The sequence below is a fragment of the Lepidothrix coronata genome, unplaced genomic scaffold, assembly GCF_001604755.1.
Source record: "Lepidothrix coronata isolate B3197 unplaced genomic scaffold, Lepidothrix_coronata-1.0 Scaffold9, whole genome shotgun sequence".
Lineage (NCBI taxonomy): Eukaryota > Metazoa > Chordata > Aves > Passeriformes > Pipridae > Lepidothrix > Lepidothrix coronata.
Window position 1 is genome coordinate 6,785,137 of NW_016690189.1, and position 14,335 is coordinate 6,799,471.

Genomic DNA, 14,335 nt, shown 5'->3' on the forward strand with positions numbered 1-14,335 from the left:
AAGTCTCTGTCTTCACAATAGCAAATATCCAACCAAGAACCAAAAGGGAAAAAACTCTAACTGATGACTTTCTGGAGGGTTTTCCTTTCAGTGACAGAAAGATATTATGTACTGTTTATTATACTTAAAAATAACACTCTGAAAATGTGAAACCCAGAAGAAAAAAACAGAGGCAAGTGGGAGAAATCATTGGCTATTATATGCAGAAGACAGCTAGCAAGAGTGCAAATATACTTTTTGAGTGTAATGGCTTTAGTGAGTCATAATTGTTACTAATTATTTACTACTGAGTAAATGACAACTATAAAAAGGCTATATCTGTTTTCTACAAAAAAAAAATAAATACGAGGTTTACACAGGGAAAAAGTTCCTTGAGGCAAAAGATTTTCACACAACTTGCTTTTACTTTAGCTATCACCATGCTGAAGATGTTCAGTTTTCAAGGCTTAATTTAGGTTCTGACACACTGTGTTATGCTATCAAAACAAAATGAAAGACAAACACTTTGGAGTTTGCCTGTATTACATTATTCTTTAATATAAATGACATAGAAGTTTTACAAATTAAAGAGATTGACCTTGGAGTATTAAGAGACTGCAGAAGATTCTTTCCAGGTGATGTTTTTGTTGAGTATAAGTTTAGCTTTGTAGATTGACAGTAGGAATGTGCAGCCTACCTTTGATGTGCTTGCTACTCATTGATATAGGTTGAAGAATCCCAATTTAAAGAGGGCTCAAAATCACTCTAAATAGATACTTCTACAAATGATGTCCCAGCAATGTCCATATTTGCACTTATTTCACTTCATATATTTCTATACTTATGATTTTGCTTACAATCTAAATTCCATGAATTCGTCAGATGGAGGAGCCTGCGTATGTCTACTTAACAATTAAAAACTTTGTTTAAACAACAAAAACAGTAAAGGATGCTGAAAAATGTACAATGCAGAACAAGTGAACAGTGAATTGCTATTTTTTTTTGTTGTAGATACATACATGGATTGATATCAATTACTAAACCCTTATATCATACTCTGCAAGGCAGTAAAGTCATTAAAACTGCTCTTGTGACTAAGGTGAGAGGGATTTGCACTACAGAAATTTAGTCATCGAGCTCCAGGTATAGATTACACATTTTTTACTGCAGACTACTCAATACTTTGTTCAGTAGGATGATGTTAGGCTAATTTTGAATAGGAGAATGGCAACCTTTAAAGAATTATGTATACAATGAGAATTTTTTTATTTTTCCAAAAATAATGATATTAGCAACCACTTTATTTGCCTCTGCTAAATAGATACATTCAGAATTATCTTAGAGTTATAGTGGATATTTTTAAACCTCCAGGGCTTGAAATAAATTTAAAGGAGGTAACTCTCACCTTCTCAAGTCTCAAGATGATTTGAGAGTCTTTTTTCCTCTACTATTTTTGTGTGTGTGTGGCTATAAAAATAACCTCACTCACTATTTTTTTTCTATATCATAGCTTAACAAATATTTACTCCAAATCTCATATACAGTGGAATCTGAAAACCTGCAGCATTCAGTGAACTGAAAAATGCCACAGAAAGCATGCTGGAAAAGAAGGTTGAAATAAGTCAGTTTAAAGCACAGTTGACAATTCTCTTTGATGTTATGCTTGCTCTTGTACATCTGTAATGTTTCATTTATTCTACATCAGTGAATCATCTCCACTTTAAAGTGAAGTTTCTGGTATTTGGCATTAATTGTTAGCAACGATTTTTTGAACAGGCCTGTAACAAGAGATACTTCAGCTGAAACACAACCGAACCCCATCTGTAGACACCTATTTGTAATTTCCGATCTGTACTGCAGAGCGTTCATGGATACATCGGAAAGCAGAGGGCTGGATTTCCCAGTACTGCACGGGATTGCTGAAAAGACTCACACCAGAATAGCTAGCCTTTTTGGTGTTGTAGCCAAGGGGGCAAAAGTCGTTGATACCAATGGAAGCAATTTTGTTGTTATGAAGATAGACCACCTGAAAAGCACGGAAGTACAGAAGTGAGAAATAGAGCTATCATACAAATAAGATAAATTATTTAATATCGTTTATCAAAATATATTATTTTATATCATTTATTAAATGCCTGCTATGTTTTTTGCAACATTATACAGAAAAACAGCATATCTTTTTTCCCAAACACATCCTTGATTCAGCTTACCTTTTGAAATACCTGCAGTACACTCAGTACAATAATTTCTACAAAAAGTGCAGAAACTGTGCAAGGCAATCTAATAACATTACCGTCATTTGGTAACGGTAACCAAATAGGGAGTCAAAGATGTGTAATTATTAATAAAGTGCTGTGGCTCAGAAGCATGTGCTGTATATAGAGAATGCATTTGATGCTAATTAGTTTCTCTCCAGCTGTAATGCTTTCACTCTCATGAGAGCAACAGTACAGGACTCAAAGCCAAAGTAGTCACTAACTAATGATTTAAAATAGGTGATGAATATTAGTTTGCTCCTGAGTCATAATTTCTGATTAATTTTCCCAAGCTACACACAAGGGGTGATTTACATTTGGGAGTCTTCATTCTTTGGGAGGTTTTTTTCCTGTAAAATCTTAGTCCAGGTGAAGATTTTAGTTGCTTCCAAGAGGCCATATTTCTAGATATCCAGCCACAAGGACCCTAAAAATACTGCTGAAGTGAAATGCCTATTGTATCTCTTTGCCCTCCTGAAGGCACAGCTTTGTGAGATAACAAAGGAAAGGTTTTTGGGAAAGGTTGCAAAATGTCACTGAGTAGAAATGAAAAAAAAAATCAGCAGAAGAAATGTTCTTTGAAAGTATTTTTTGAGTAAAGAGGAAATCAAAACACACAAAATATCTCATATTTGTTGTGGTCCCTAAGACACACAGAGACAACAAGTGCACACCTCCAGATCTATATACCTCCATAGCCACTTCCACAAAAATCATAATAAGAGTTTTCCTGTTGTATGAAACCTTTCCACAACAATTCAAGAGTTTATGAAACTTGCATCAAGTTACCTTTTGCACAAATACTGTGTATGTTTCTGTTCAATACTGAATAAACACACAAATACCATTTGGAATCTTTCAACTATTGCTCTCTGAGGCAATATGGTAAACTTTACCTGGATATATTTGTGATCACCCAGTCCACCGGGTACTCTGACAAGTTCATTGTTGTTCAAATGGAGCTCTCTCAGATGAGGTACATTGTTAAGGGAGCCATTCTCAACTGAAGAAATACTGTTGAAACTGAGACCCAATCTAGAAAATAAAACCAAACAAAAACAATAAAACAAAACAAACAAACAACCCTCCCCCACAACAAACCAACAATAAAAACATGTTAAACTTGCCCTCATAACTATCTTCCTTGAGTTGATTCCTTCTCTACATTACTGTTGTAGAAGAGACCAGACTAATTTTCGGAATTATGTCTGAACTAGAGTCACCATGGAGTTTAAAGAAATGTATTCAAATAAGCTTGGCATCTGATGTGAGCAATCATAATTATCATTATATCATTCAACTTTTGCTTATAGTACTGCATACTCTCTGAAAGGCCTTTGAAAGACTCGAGTAATTTTACAAGGAAAATGAACAAACAAAAAGGACAAATATTAGCCATCTACTAGAACTCAAGAACTCAAAAGAGAATGAGCAGTAGACCTACACCTACAGTTCCTTTCATGGAACTTTTTACAGTTTAAAACACTTTAACACAGTCAGAAAAAATGTCCTGTTTCTCAAAGTTTAACTGTGCTTTAGGGTGCCTATTAGACTGTTGAGCTTGAGTTGACATGATCCAGGTTATCTGATCCTGTCCTAATATCTCTAAAGACTTAGATGTGTAAATTAAAGCTGGTTTTGGTGGCTTGTTTCTGTGGCGCAATGGGCATGCTGCCCTTAGATCATCCCATATGGTCTCCTGGAGCTCTCCCGTAGCTCCCTCCTTTCTTCATCTGTCTTCTCTGTTACGTCCAATCCTTGTTGCTCCTTGTTCACCAATCTGTATTCTGCCTTACCTCTCAACTTTGCAAAAGAGAACTTCTGATTGTGCTCGAGTTACTTGCTTAAGAACAGAGCAGAGAGTGGTTTATGACTTGGTGCCTGCTCTGAGCAGCTCCACATATCTACACCATGATCAACAGAATATCTTGTTTCTCCTTACAGAACAGCCACAGTAGAAGCAGCCCAAGGTTAGACATTTTTATATTGGCACTTGCTGTGTAAAACTTTATGTCTTCAGATGGACTTTCAACAATTTTGTCCATGTGATGCTGCCTGTAGTGTTATCCAAGTGTGAATGTGAAAAAGCAGAAAAACTGTCATCTGCAGGACAACTCACACACCCCACAACCCACACCTCCAATAAAGTAAATTACTCTCTACCTGAGTAGTTATCATACTGTTATGGTTTTGGAAGTTTTCTTTATAATTTCTCTGAAGAATGTTACATTCTATACTAAACCTCTGTTATAAACAATAAGTGCCTCATAGTCCTCTATCCCATAATTATGGTATTTTTATTTTTTTCATTAAAATAAAGGAACAATTTTTTGAGCAGAGATAAGTTTGTGAACAAATATGAAGATAAAACTAAAATGAAATATCTTATTTTATAAGCTCCAGAAAATTGCTCTAAGCTTTATCATTTGGAATTGTCAGATCCAAAATATGTGTTACTGTATACTTCATTGCATTAAATTGCTGTCCAAGCCACTATAAACAGTGGTAAACTTAACTCCTATTGCTAAATAATCTCTACTTGATTTCCAGTTTTCGTCTTCATTTTGACAAGCAGAATGGTTAAGATGAAGATCCATGAATTAGATCCAGTAATTTGACTAACTATCTGATTAATAGTCTTCTTGATCAAATAAATTGTTGTTATACTAAAGTTTTAAAGTACTATATCATCAAAATAAGTTGTAATAAAGGCCCCTTTTACTCTGTTAGCCTATTTTGTGATATGAACAAATTCACAAATAATTCCATATAACTGCTCTTTGGGAATTCTTCTTACATTTTCCTACAGTTAGAGAAACTAATTCAACAACATATTCACAGATTAGCAGATTAAAATCAATCTTACAGTGACACTTTTTCATTTTTTTTTTTAATCATGTTTCTGGACCCATTGGACACTTGCCTTTCTTGAGAAGCAAAGAAACCACTGTTGAAAGTAGTTTTGGTTCCCATGTGCTTTTTTCATCAGTTTCCAGGGCAAATTGTATGACCAAGAAAACTGCATAAACCAAAAAGATGGACATAAAATTAAAGAAATATGATATAATCTAAAAAAAAAAAAAAATCTAATTTTTCCCTTTATCTCTTTTTTTTTTTTTTTTTTTTTTTGTTTTTTGGGTTTTTTTGTTTGATGATACTGTTTGTTTGTTTGTTTTGTTTGTTTGTTTGCTTGCTTTTTGTTTTTCAATAAATCAAATAAACAGTTGTCTTGGACATACATCACTCATAGTTGAAAACAGATGAAAAGTTTTGTTAGAAAAAAAAGTTGTTGTTTTTTTTTTAAATCAGTACACAAATCCTTAGAAGCTTTTCCTGCATCACTGATGACAATGCCCATGAAGCCCAGACTGATGTTCTCTAAATGTGAGTGTATGACAATTACAATTTCAACTAATATTTTATGTGAACAGATGAAACTAATTCATACTTTGCCAAGTTGGTGAGTCCAGACAGACTTTCAGCATCAATTTTGCTGATTTTGTTGCCATCAAGATGAAGTTCAGTAAGGGATGGGGGAAGGCCTGAAAACGAGAACATCATCAAATTGCTTTTGATTATACTGGATTATTATCATTTTAAAAAAGACTTGCATTTTTAACTTTTACAGTTAAAAAAGACTTTTAATAACATGCTCAAGAACAATTCACTGAATGAAACAAAGAACTTTCACAATCAGGGAAAATTAAAACAGCTAGTAACAATTTATTTAGCATGAAATAAGACCAAGCTCCTAAGGTCATTACAGAACAGTTAACTCTTGAAAAATACCTCTTGAAATTCTTTCCAGATATGATTTCTAGCCTTCATGATTGTGTAAATGGGACATGCATAACAGTGCAAGAGAAAGAATTTTCATTTTAGCCAGAGTATCCACATACATAAATGTACTAACATTTAGCACCGAGGTATTTAACAAGTAACAGCAGTAGAAAATGCAATTGTAAGGATGAGGTAAAATAATATTAATATTTTTTTTTTTAGTTAGGGTACATACTAGTTTACAGATTCTGTTTATCAGGGGAAAAAAAGGAAACATATTTTACCTATCCAAGGACCCTCAAAGGAACAGATGTGGGAAGAAAAAAATAACAACCAGTTTAAACTTTCAAAAAGTTTTCAGCCATTCTAAAATGATCAGTTGGCTGAAGTATGAATAAGTTGAATCTAGTTTGTTCTGGATTGCACCATTCTGGTTTGTTTGTTTTATTTTTAATAAATCACAATGAAGTTGTTTATGTCATAGCAATTTGCAATTAAGCACTTTTAAAAATAGCAAAGGTTGCTATTTTGTATAGGGAAAGTATTTTTGGCTTCAAACCCACAGACTTGTGGAGGCCTGATTTTATGCCTTTAGAATTTCAGGTAATTCTACGTGAGTTCATATCTGCTTAATGTTAATCAGGCTCAACAACCAGGGTTGGAGGTTAAAAACATTCTTCCACTTTATATTTCAGCTATGGGACAAGAAAAGCCAAATAACATAAAGTGGCTTACTTTTTACAGTACACCTCTCGTGGATCTTCTCATAACAGAGAGACAAAATTTTCCAAACTACTAAGTAGAGTCAACTGATCAAAAAACATAGTTAAGTAATAAATACTGTAAGGACTGGCTCAAAAAGCTTCTACAACATTTTTTTCCCCAACTGACTGTAAGTCACTATATCATACCTGTGCAAATCTCTGAAATATTAATTGAATTTCTTACCTTTTGGGATGCTAGTAATGTTGGTGTCTGCAATACGGATGTAGGAGAGCCTCTTCATCCCCTGAAAAGCTCCGTTTTCAATGCCTGAACTCTTGATTGGATTGGTGCCTAGTTCTGCCAACAAAACATGGTCATGAGCTGTGATGCAGTGTAGGTACCTATATTCTTCCAGTCAACACTAATTTGGAGGTACTATTTATTGGAGTGTTTCTTGGCTTTCTACATGAAATCACTGATTGAACTAAAAACAACATCTTTGAAAAATACTGAGTTGCTTTTATTATAATTTCTCATGATCATACCTAAGACAATCACTTGATTCAGTCCATTAAAGACAGTTTTCCTCAACTTGGAGATGTCATTCTCATGAGCCCGTATCTCCTGAAGAGACTTCGGCATATTTTCCGGGAGTTCCTTCAGGTTGTTCTTAGACAGGTATAGTCTTTCCAGTTTCTTCAGAGGAGCAAAAGCTAATGGGCTTATTTTGCTGATTTTGTTGTTAACAAGGATCAATGCCTGTGGAGGAATAATGAAGGAGATCTCAGATGATTACAAGGGAAATTACTTTAGGAATGAAGCATTAAAAAATTTATTTTCTAGAGCCTTTTGACCAATTTAGTGAGCAGAAGAAAATGCAATGCAGTATTAAAGAAAAGAGATTATAATCTTTTGAAACAGTGAAAGACAAAAAGTCCTACAGAACAAACGCAAGTGTTGTTTCATTGCTGAGACCATATGCAGCTTCTGTTAGCATCCGTAATTTATGCCCACGGATAAGTACAACCTTTCCATTTGAAAGCTGTAATGAACAAGACAGTCACAAAAGATCCAAATATTATTATTTTTTTTTGATTTTTTTCTCATTTTGTTTATTCTGGGGGTATTTTTATGCCTTGCCCATCATCACACAACCATTCTAACCAGTTTGTCCTGAATAAGAAATTCTATGACTCAATGCAGTGAAGGCACAGCCCAGCTTAATAAAAATATACATAGCATCACCTCTTTCCTCTCAGTCTTATGACTGTGCTTAATAGATTTCTATCTGATAACAGCCTCATTTTTGCAGAGATATATAAGCTTTTTTTTTTTTGTTAGAGTAACTTTGTATGGAAGGGGAAAAATCTGAGGCATCATACTCCAAGTCCTGCAGTTAGGGATCATGGACCATACCCACTTTGCCTTCCATATAGGTGCCTGATCTAGTTCTCACCACTGTGATATCTAGACTCCAGGTAACTCCAAGCAAATGAGCTCTCTATACAGCTGAGGGACAAAGGCCTCCATGAAAGCTCTGTTACTCGTAATAGTTGGCTCCACATGTCTCTGAAATTTTACATTATTGCTGAGTCTCTTATTGATTAATCAACCTTGACACAAAAAGGGAGGAGAAAGTCCCATTACTGTCAGAACATAACATACATAATGGAAAGTATTTGATATGATACATACTTGAATGAAACTTATCATTTCATCTGTTTGCTATCTACGTTTGCTATCTTACAGTGCTGCATGTTAGTTGCAGTGAATTAGGTAGAATGGGCCATGTAAACATAGATATAATATCTACCTTTATTTATTACTAGAGAATAGATACAGAGCATCTTTGTTCACTTCCTCCATTATGCTAATTTCAGATACAGAAGAAAAAAGTTGCTGTGTATACTATAGTTAATATTCAGAGCATTTTAATACACTTTCAATATTTTCAGAATTACAATTTAGTCTGTTTCTTGGAGGAAAACGGAGCATTCAACTCATTCCACAATCAGTTAATTATTAAAACAGTGGCAAGTCTGTCAGCATCTGTGACAGCACCTCTCTCTCATGTAAACTGAAAGAGAAGTGAGAAGATAGTTTTAAATGGTGCCTGATGTGTAGTTTTCCCCCAATGTACTCCTCCTGCAGATCATCCTGAGCAAAGCAAGCAGTGTGTTCTGTACATGGTTTCATTGAGTACACGTAAAATGGAACATATCTTGTTTTAATTTTATATGTTAGCAAGAAATAACACATATGCAAGAGGAGGTAGAACAGGTCACTCATAGCTCAGTAGAGTATTTCCCTAACAATAAGCCTCTCCCAAAATAAGTATGTTGGCCAGTGGAAGCCATGGCCCTTACTCTCTTTTATTTGAGTCTGAGCTATAAGAACTGACATGAGAACATACAGGGTACTCATCAGGTGTGGTTTCTTGATTCATCATTGCCAGAATTGTGATACAGATGTAGATTCTGCCCACAATGAAATGCAGCTACCTGTACAGTATTAGGACACGGCAAACATCCCAGTTATTGAAAAGTGGTACAGTTTGAATTATACAGATTAATCTCTTACATTGTTTTTATTGCAATAATTGAATGTTCTACTGCTAATTACATTCTTCTTTATTTTTCTTAGTTTCATAATGGATTTCTTTTCCATAGATCTCTAAGTCTACATTTAATGAGTTTGGACTCATCTGATGAGCACTTGAAATTTTTATCCCACATCTTGCTTGGTACTGCTTAGCAATTTATTTCAGCTAAAAGCTGCCTTAACTTTCTTCTTTCTTTTTTCTTTGATTTAACTTTGTTATCTTTTAGATAAAAATCTCTGGGCTGTGATTATCACAACAGATGATCTAGTGTGAAATATTTCTTGATGGAAATAGGTGGGTATACATTCAGCTAGGCACTGCAATGTAAATATTCTCTTGAGTAGTTATGTTAAGAGGATGTTTCATCTTTTCAGAGCAGAACTGATAGCCTTGACCAAACCCAGAAGTTATCTAGGTACCTAGGATTAATCTGTTCTGCTTTGCCAATTCTTTTCTCCTGAATATGTTAATGGTATCTTGGGGAAACACACAGAACTGTTGTTTTATTCAAACACTCAGAGAGTCTCTCAGAAACGATGGTGTCTATCAAAAGCATGTTTAAAAATATTAATTTCACAGTGGGAACATGTGTATGGTAGCATAAGGTGGGAAGGTATCATAAGTCAAAGTTTTCAACTTTTTTGTACCAGAATATGATTTCCCACTTAGACCCTCCTCTGCAAATCCTTGCTCCCAGTATTTTAAACCTGCATTATTTTTCCACATTGTTGTGCAGCTGCAAAGAAATAAAAATAAATCACACTAGAGTTTACAAGAAAAGTTTTACTATCTCCCAGAGCAACAACAAATGATGAAGACAACACACCAGTATAGCACCTGGCAAGTCATAGCCCTGGATTCCCTTCCCACTTCACAATAACTCTATTATATGCAAGACTTAAAGAACTAAGTTATTAGGCTTGGAGAAACGCTGTTTACTTTCCTCAGAATGTGTCCCGTATGGTTTGCACGCAACAAAAGCTAAACCAAATCAAAATAAAATAAAATTAAAAACTCAGGGGATTTTAGAGGTCAATGAAAACAGGAACTAGGGGAGGAAAAACCTAGGGAAAACATCTGCAGGCGGTGTTCCTGAGCAATGGATCTTAGGTAAAAACAGGTCATGTGGACTAGCTATCCTGAATAAGGACCAGATGGCATGATGGGACATTCTATGCATCGTGTCAAAGAACATAACAAAAATTTTGTACACAGCAAGGAGTAATTGGAGAGGAAAATAAGGGTAAACCTGAAAGTGCTCAAAATGCTGGACCCCTTGGTCACAGACATCACTTGCAATGCAGCTGGTATGAAATGATTTGGCAGAAATCTGACAGCCTAGAACAGAGAGTCACAAGAAATTACACTTTTATTTGAAAATCTACCTTCTTCCACACTTCTGCTTTTAGTGGAGGAAAAAAAAATTTAATTTAAAATAAATGTACTAAAAAAAAAAAAAAGAAGCACATCAACAATTCACAATAAAAAACACTGAGCATACAAAAGTACAGCTTTCAACATGACCTGATATGGATGCAAAGATATATAGCCATGGGTGAAAAAAAGAGACAAGAAACAATGAGAAAATAAAAAAGGTATAAATACATCAAGTATTAATATATCACTTTGCCAGGCTTAGAAGGTTCAGAGCAATTCCCCATGGATAAGAAAAAATTTAACTTCCATCTTCATTTTCCTGAGATAAAGCCCTTTTCCTTTGTCATAACATCAGATGTAAACACTGCGTGGTAAACACTAACATTTTTATAATATTGAACCACGTTAGCATAACCTGCAGTTAAAGTGGTGTTCAGAGAGGAAAAAGATTCAAGCTTTGCTCTGAAGATGACTTTCTTTTTAGTGAAACACCTCTGGTATTTCTGTAGTCAGGCAAAAAAGAAAAATCACTGTGTGACAGGAATAGATGCTGGCTATGTTGAAGTCAGTGGCAGTCTGGCCATTTAGCTGCCTCTGACATGATTTCTACCTCAAATATTTATTTCCAAAACAAAAAGGGGGATTCACAATTCAGGAAAATTTTGGAACCCTTATTGGCATGCTTTTGTCAAAATATACCCTGACAAACTGCAGAGGGAGCATGCGGTAGTCATGTGGGAAGTAGCATAGGGTTTTTCTTCTCAAGGTTACTAAAACTTACAATTTTTGACCTGTCTAGGAGTGGAGAGCAGGGGATTTAATTTTTTTTTTTTTCGTGTGTAATTTCATTATATTAGAATCTCAGGACATTGTTCTGAGGAGTTTTAATCCCCCTTCATCTTAATTTAGAATAGTTTGAAGTGAGAGCCTTGCAGACATCAGAATTAAACTGTACAATTAGCAGCAAACTCTTATCAGCCGTACTATATAGTGAAACACCTGTTTTGCCAGCTGGGGATGGTACTCTTACCTAACCTATCAGTTTTTTAATGATGCATGCATCCTTGAGGGTTTAAACTGAAAACTCAATCCACTTACCCAATGGAATGTCTTTCATTTCCTGGGTTATGTGTTACATTTTTTCCTGGTTTTTATTACAGTTCTGCTAGGAACAGTTATGCCTTAAGAACTTTAAGCCCAGGAGCTAGGCATCTACATAAAAACAATAATAAAATTCATCCCTTTTGTTTGCCTTATGTTTTCAGTTTTTAAGTCATACTCATAACCTGGACATATAGTCAAGGTTTTCTGCCAAATTATTAGAGGTGCATGTACACTTAGAGAAGAAACAAACAACAATAATCCAGAACTTGACATTCTTCTCTAATTGTCCAAACCCAGGATCAAGAGGACAAAGCTAAGAAAGACAAGGAAAAAGGAATGACATAGAAGCAATAGGGAAGAGATGAATGAACTGTGAAGAAAGAAGATGACAAGGCCCTGAAACAACAACCTGACAGTACAGAAGCCTGTGCAAAGTAGTATAATCACATACACAGTAACTTGTTGAATAATCTCACAAAGCCAATGAGCCTGCTGCAGATCTAATTTGCCTGGCCTTTGAGCTCTCAGTGGTAACTCTCATGCAACATGACTTGCACAGATGATGAGGGAGCAGCTGGCTCTATATTTCCCTTTTTCTTTCAACCCCGTCCTTGTCTACTATTACAAGCATTTTTGTAATTAATTAAATTTATCACAATTGACTTGATTACTTTTTTGGTTTATTCTATAAAAAAAATAATTTTTTTCATAAACTTGGTATGCTGACTCTTCCCAGAATTTTAAGGGCCTAAAAGATCTTCTGTTTTTTTCGTAACATGAGAAGATCTTTACCTGCTGCACAGGAAAAATGTTTTGTGTGCATGTGGTATGTTGCATGCTTGTTTCAGTGGAAAATCTCATCGTGTGTTAAGGATAATGCAAAGGAGAGTCTGAGGAAATGAAAATTCTCTAAGGGAGTACTGTATTTCAGAAAAATTAACTTTTTTTCCCCTCAGAATATTTTTTAGAAACCTACAGCTGCACCAACTGGGAGGGAAAAAAAGTAAACTTTAAATATATATCTGTCAGTCCTGCTAAGAATGTCTGCCATCAATAATAGGAGGAGCTGAGTTCAGAGGTAGAACCTGGACAGAGATATCTGTCCTTGTGCTTTTCCACGGTATGACAGTGATTAATGATTCTTCATTCTGTGATTTACTGAGTATTGTGTTTACCTAACTTCACTTTATGCCTGGGAAAAGGGAACTAAACCTGTAATGATTTGTCAGAAGACTGGATTATTCCTTTTCTTTTTTTTTATCTGTTAGGAGCTTTTCTATATCCCTGGAAGATGTCCTTAGACTTTTCTTCAGTTAAATAGTTTATTTATTTATTTATTTATTTATTTATTTATTTATTTATTTATTTATTTATTTATCTATTTAAAGAAAAGTTTAAAGTTCGAAAAGTTTAAAGTTTTTTTTTAAGAAAAAGATGTCATGCAACTTTTCTAATGCAATACATTATTTTTCCACTTGCTATTACTACAAAGAATGTTTCATTTTCTTTGCCCATATGTTTAGTGCTGATAATCCTTTAGTGTCGATATGGCTGCAACCTTAAGTTCCAGGCTTAAATCCTTGGTCTTTTTCTTCAGTTTAAATAAAACTGGTTTTAGCACTGTTGTATGTACCACTATGGCTTTGCATAGTTCTGCAAGCTTCAATTAAGTAATGCTCTATTTGATTTCAGGCCAATAACACATTGATCTTCTTTCACTATACTAACACTGTGCCATTGAAAAATTCCTGTTGGAAAAGCATGCAGTCACTATTCTGTTGTTTGTTCTCTTCTTATAGTGATCTAATACACAGTAGTTTCTTTTACCTCCTTTTCCAAGTGCCAGGCATTATGCTGGTTTGCTTTGGTTTTGCCACACAGCAGGCAAGTCCATGTGTTGTTTGTGTAGACTCCTCCTCTACTCTGCATGAGGGCTTACTCATGTAGTATTTTGGATTCTTTACTGTGTCCATGGGGTCAAAGTACTGAACTTTATCCAGAAATGTCAGTCTGCCTGGAAAATTCCAACAGTTTCATAGAAATAGAAGACTTTTTTCCTGGCTTTTCCAATAGCGTCTGTTTGATTTTTTGCCACAGGTCTAAGTTATAAGCAAGTTTTTTACATAACATAAGTCAGCTCTCTGAAACCACAAAATTCAGTCCTCCACCCTTAAAAAAGACTCAAGTCCCCTGGTTAAAAAAAAATAAAATCTTGTCTGTCAATTTTAAACTGAGTAAAGTCTCACTGAGTTTTTTTTAGTAAAACATTAATAATTTAGCCACTTTTTCCTGGATAATTTAAAACTATAAAAATATGAAGTATAACTCTTGACTCTGGTGTTTCCTGGCAGGAATTCATTATTTGCAGGTAAATATTCCCTTAGTTGTATCCTTTTCTAATTGCTTGTCTTATTTCCACAGCTGCAAATTTTAGCTGCTTTTTTATCTACTTAGGAAAATTTTCAATACAAAGAATATTTTTGTAGGTTCTAATTTCTCTTTCATCTCATTGCTGTGTACCCTACAGAGCATA

The 14,335-nt window shown here is 34.8% G+C and overlaps 1 protein-coding gene across 1 annotated transcript in view; it reads right to left on the reverse strand.

Annotated features, from left to right (window-relative positions):
• Window positions 1-508: 508 nt before the first annotated feature.
• DCN (decorin) overlaps window positions 509-14,335 on the reverse strand; it is a 37,704-nt gene continuing 23,877 nt past the window's right edge. The window contains exons 4-8 of the mRNA XM_017804428.1: window positions 7,265-7,478; window positions 6,963-7,076; window positions 5,683-5,776; window positions 3,131-3,269; window positions 509-2,005 (exon numbers count right to left, since the gene is read on the reverse strand). Of these exons, the coding sequence (XP_017659917.1) occupies window positions 1,811-2,005; window positions 3,131-3,269; window positions 5,683-5,776; window positions 6,963-7,076; window positions 7,265-7,478 (756 nt within the window). The 3' untranslated portion in view covers window positions 509-1,810. The remainder of the gene's footprint in view (window positions 2,006-3,130; window positions 3,270-5,682; window positions 5,777-6,962; window positions 7,077-7,264; window positions 7,479-14,335) is intronic.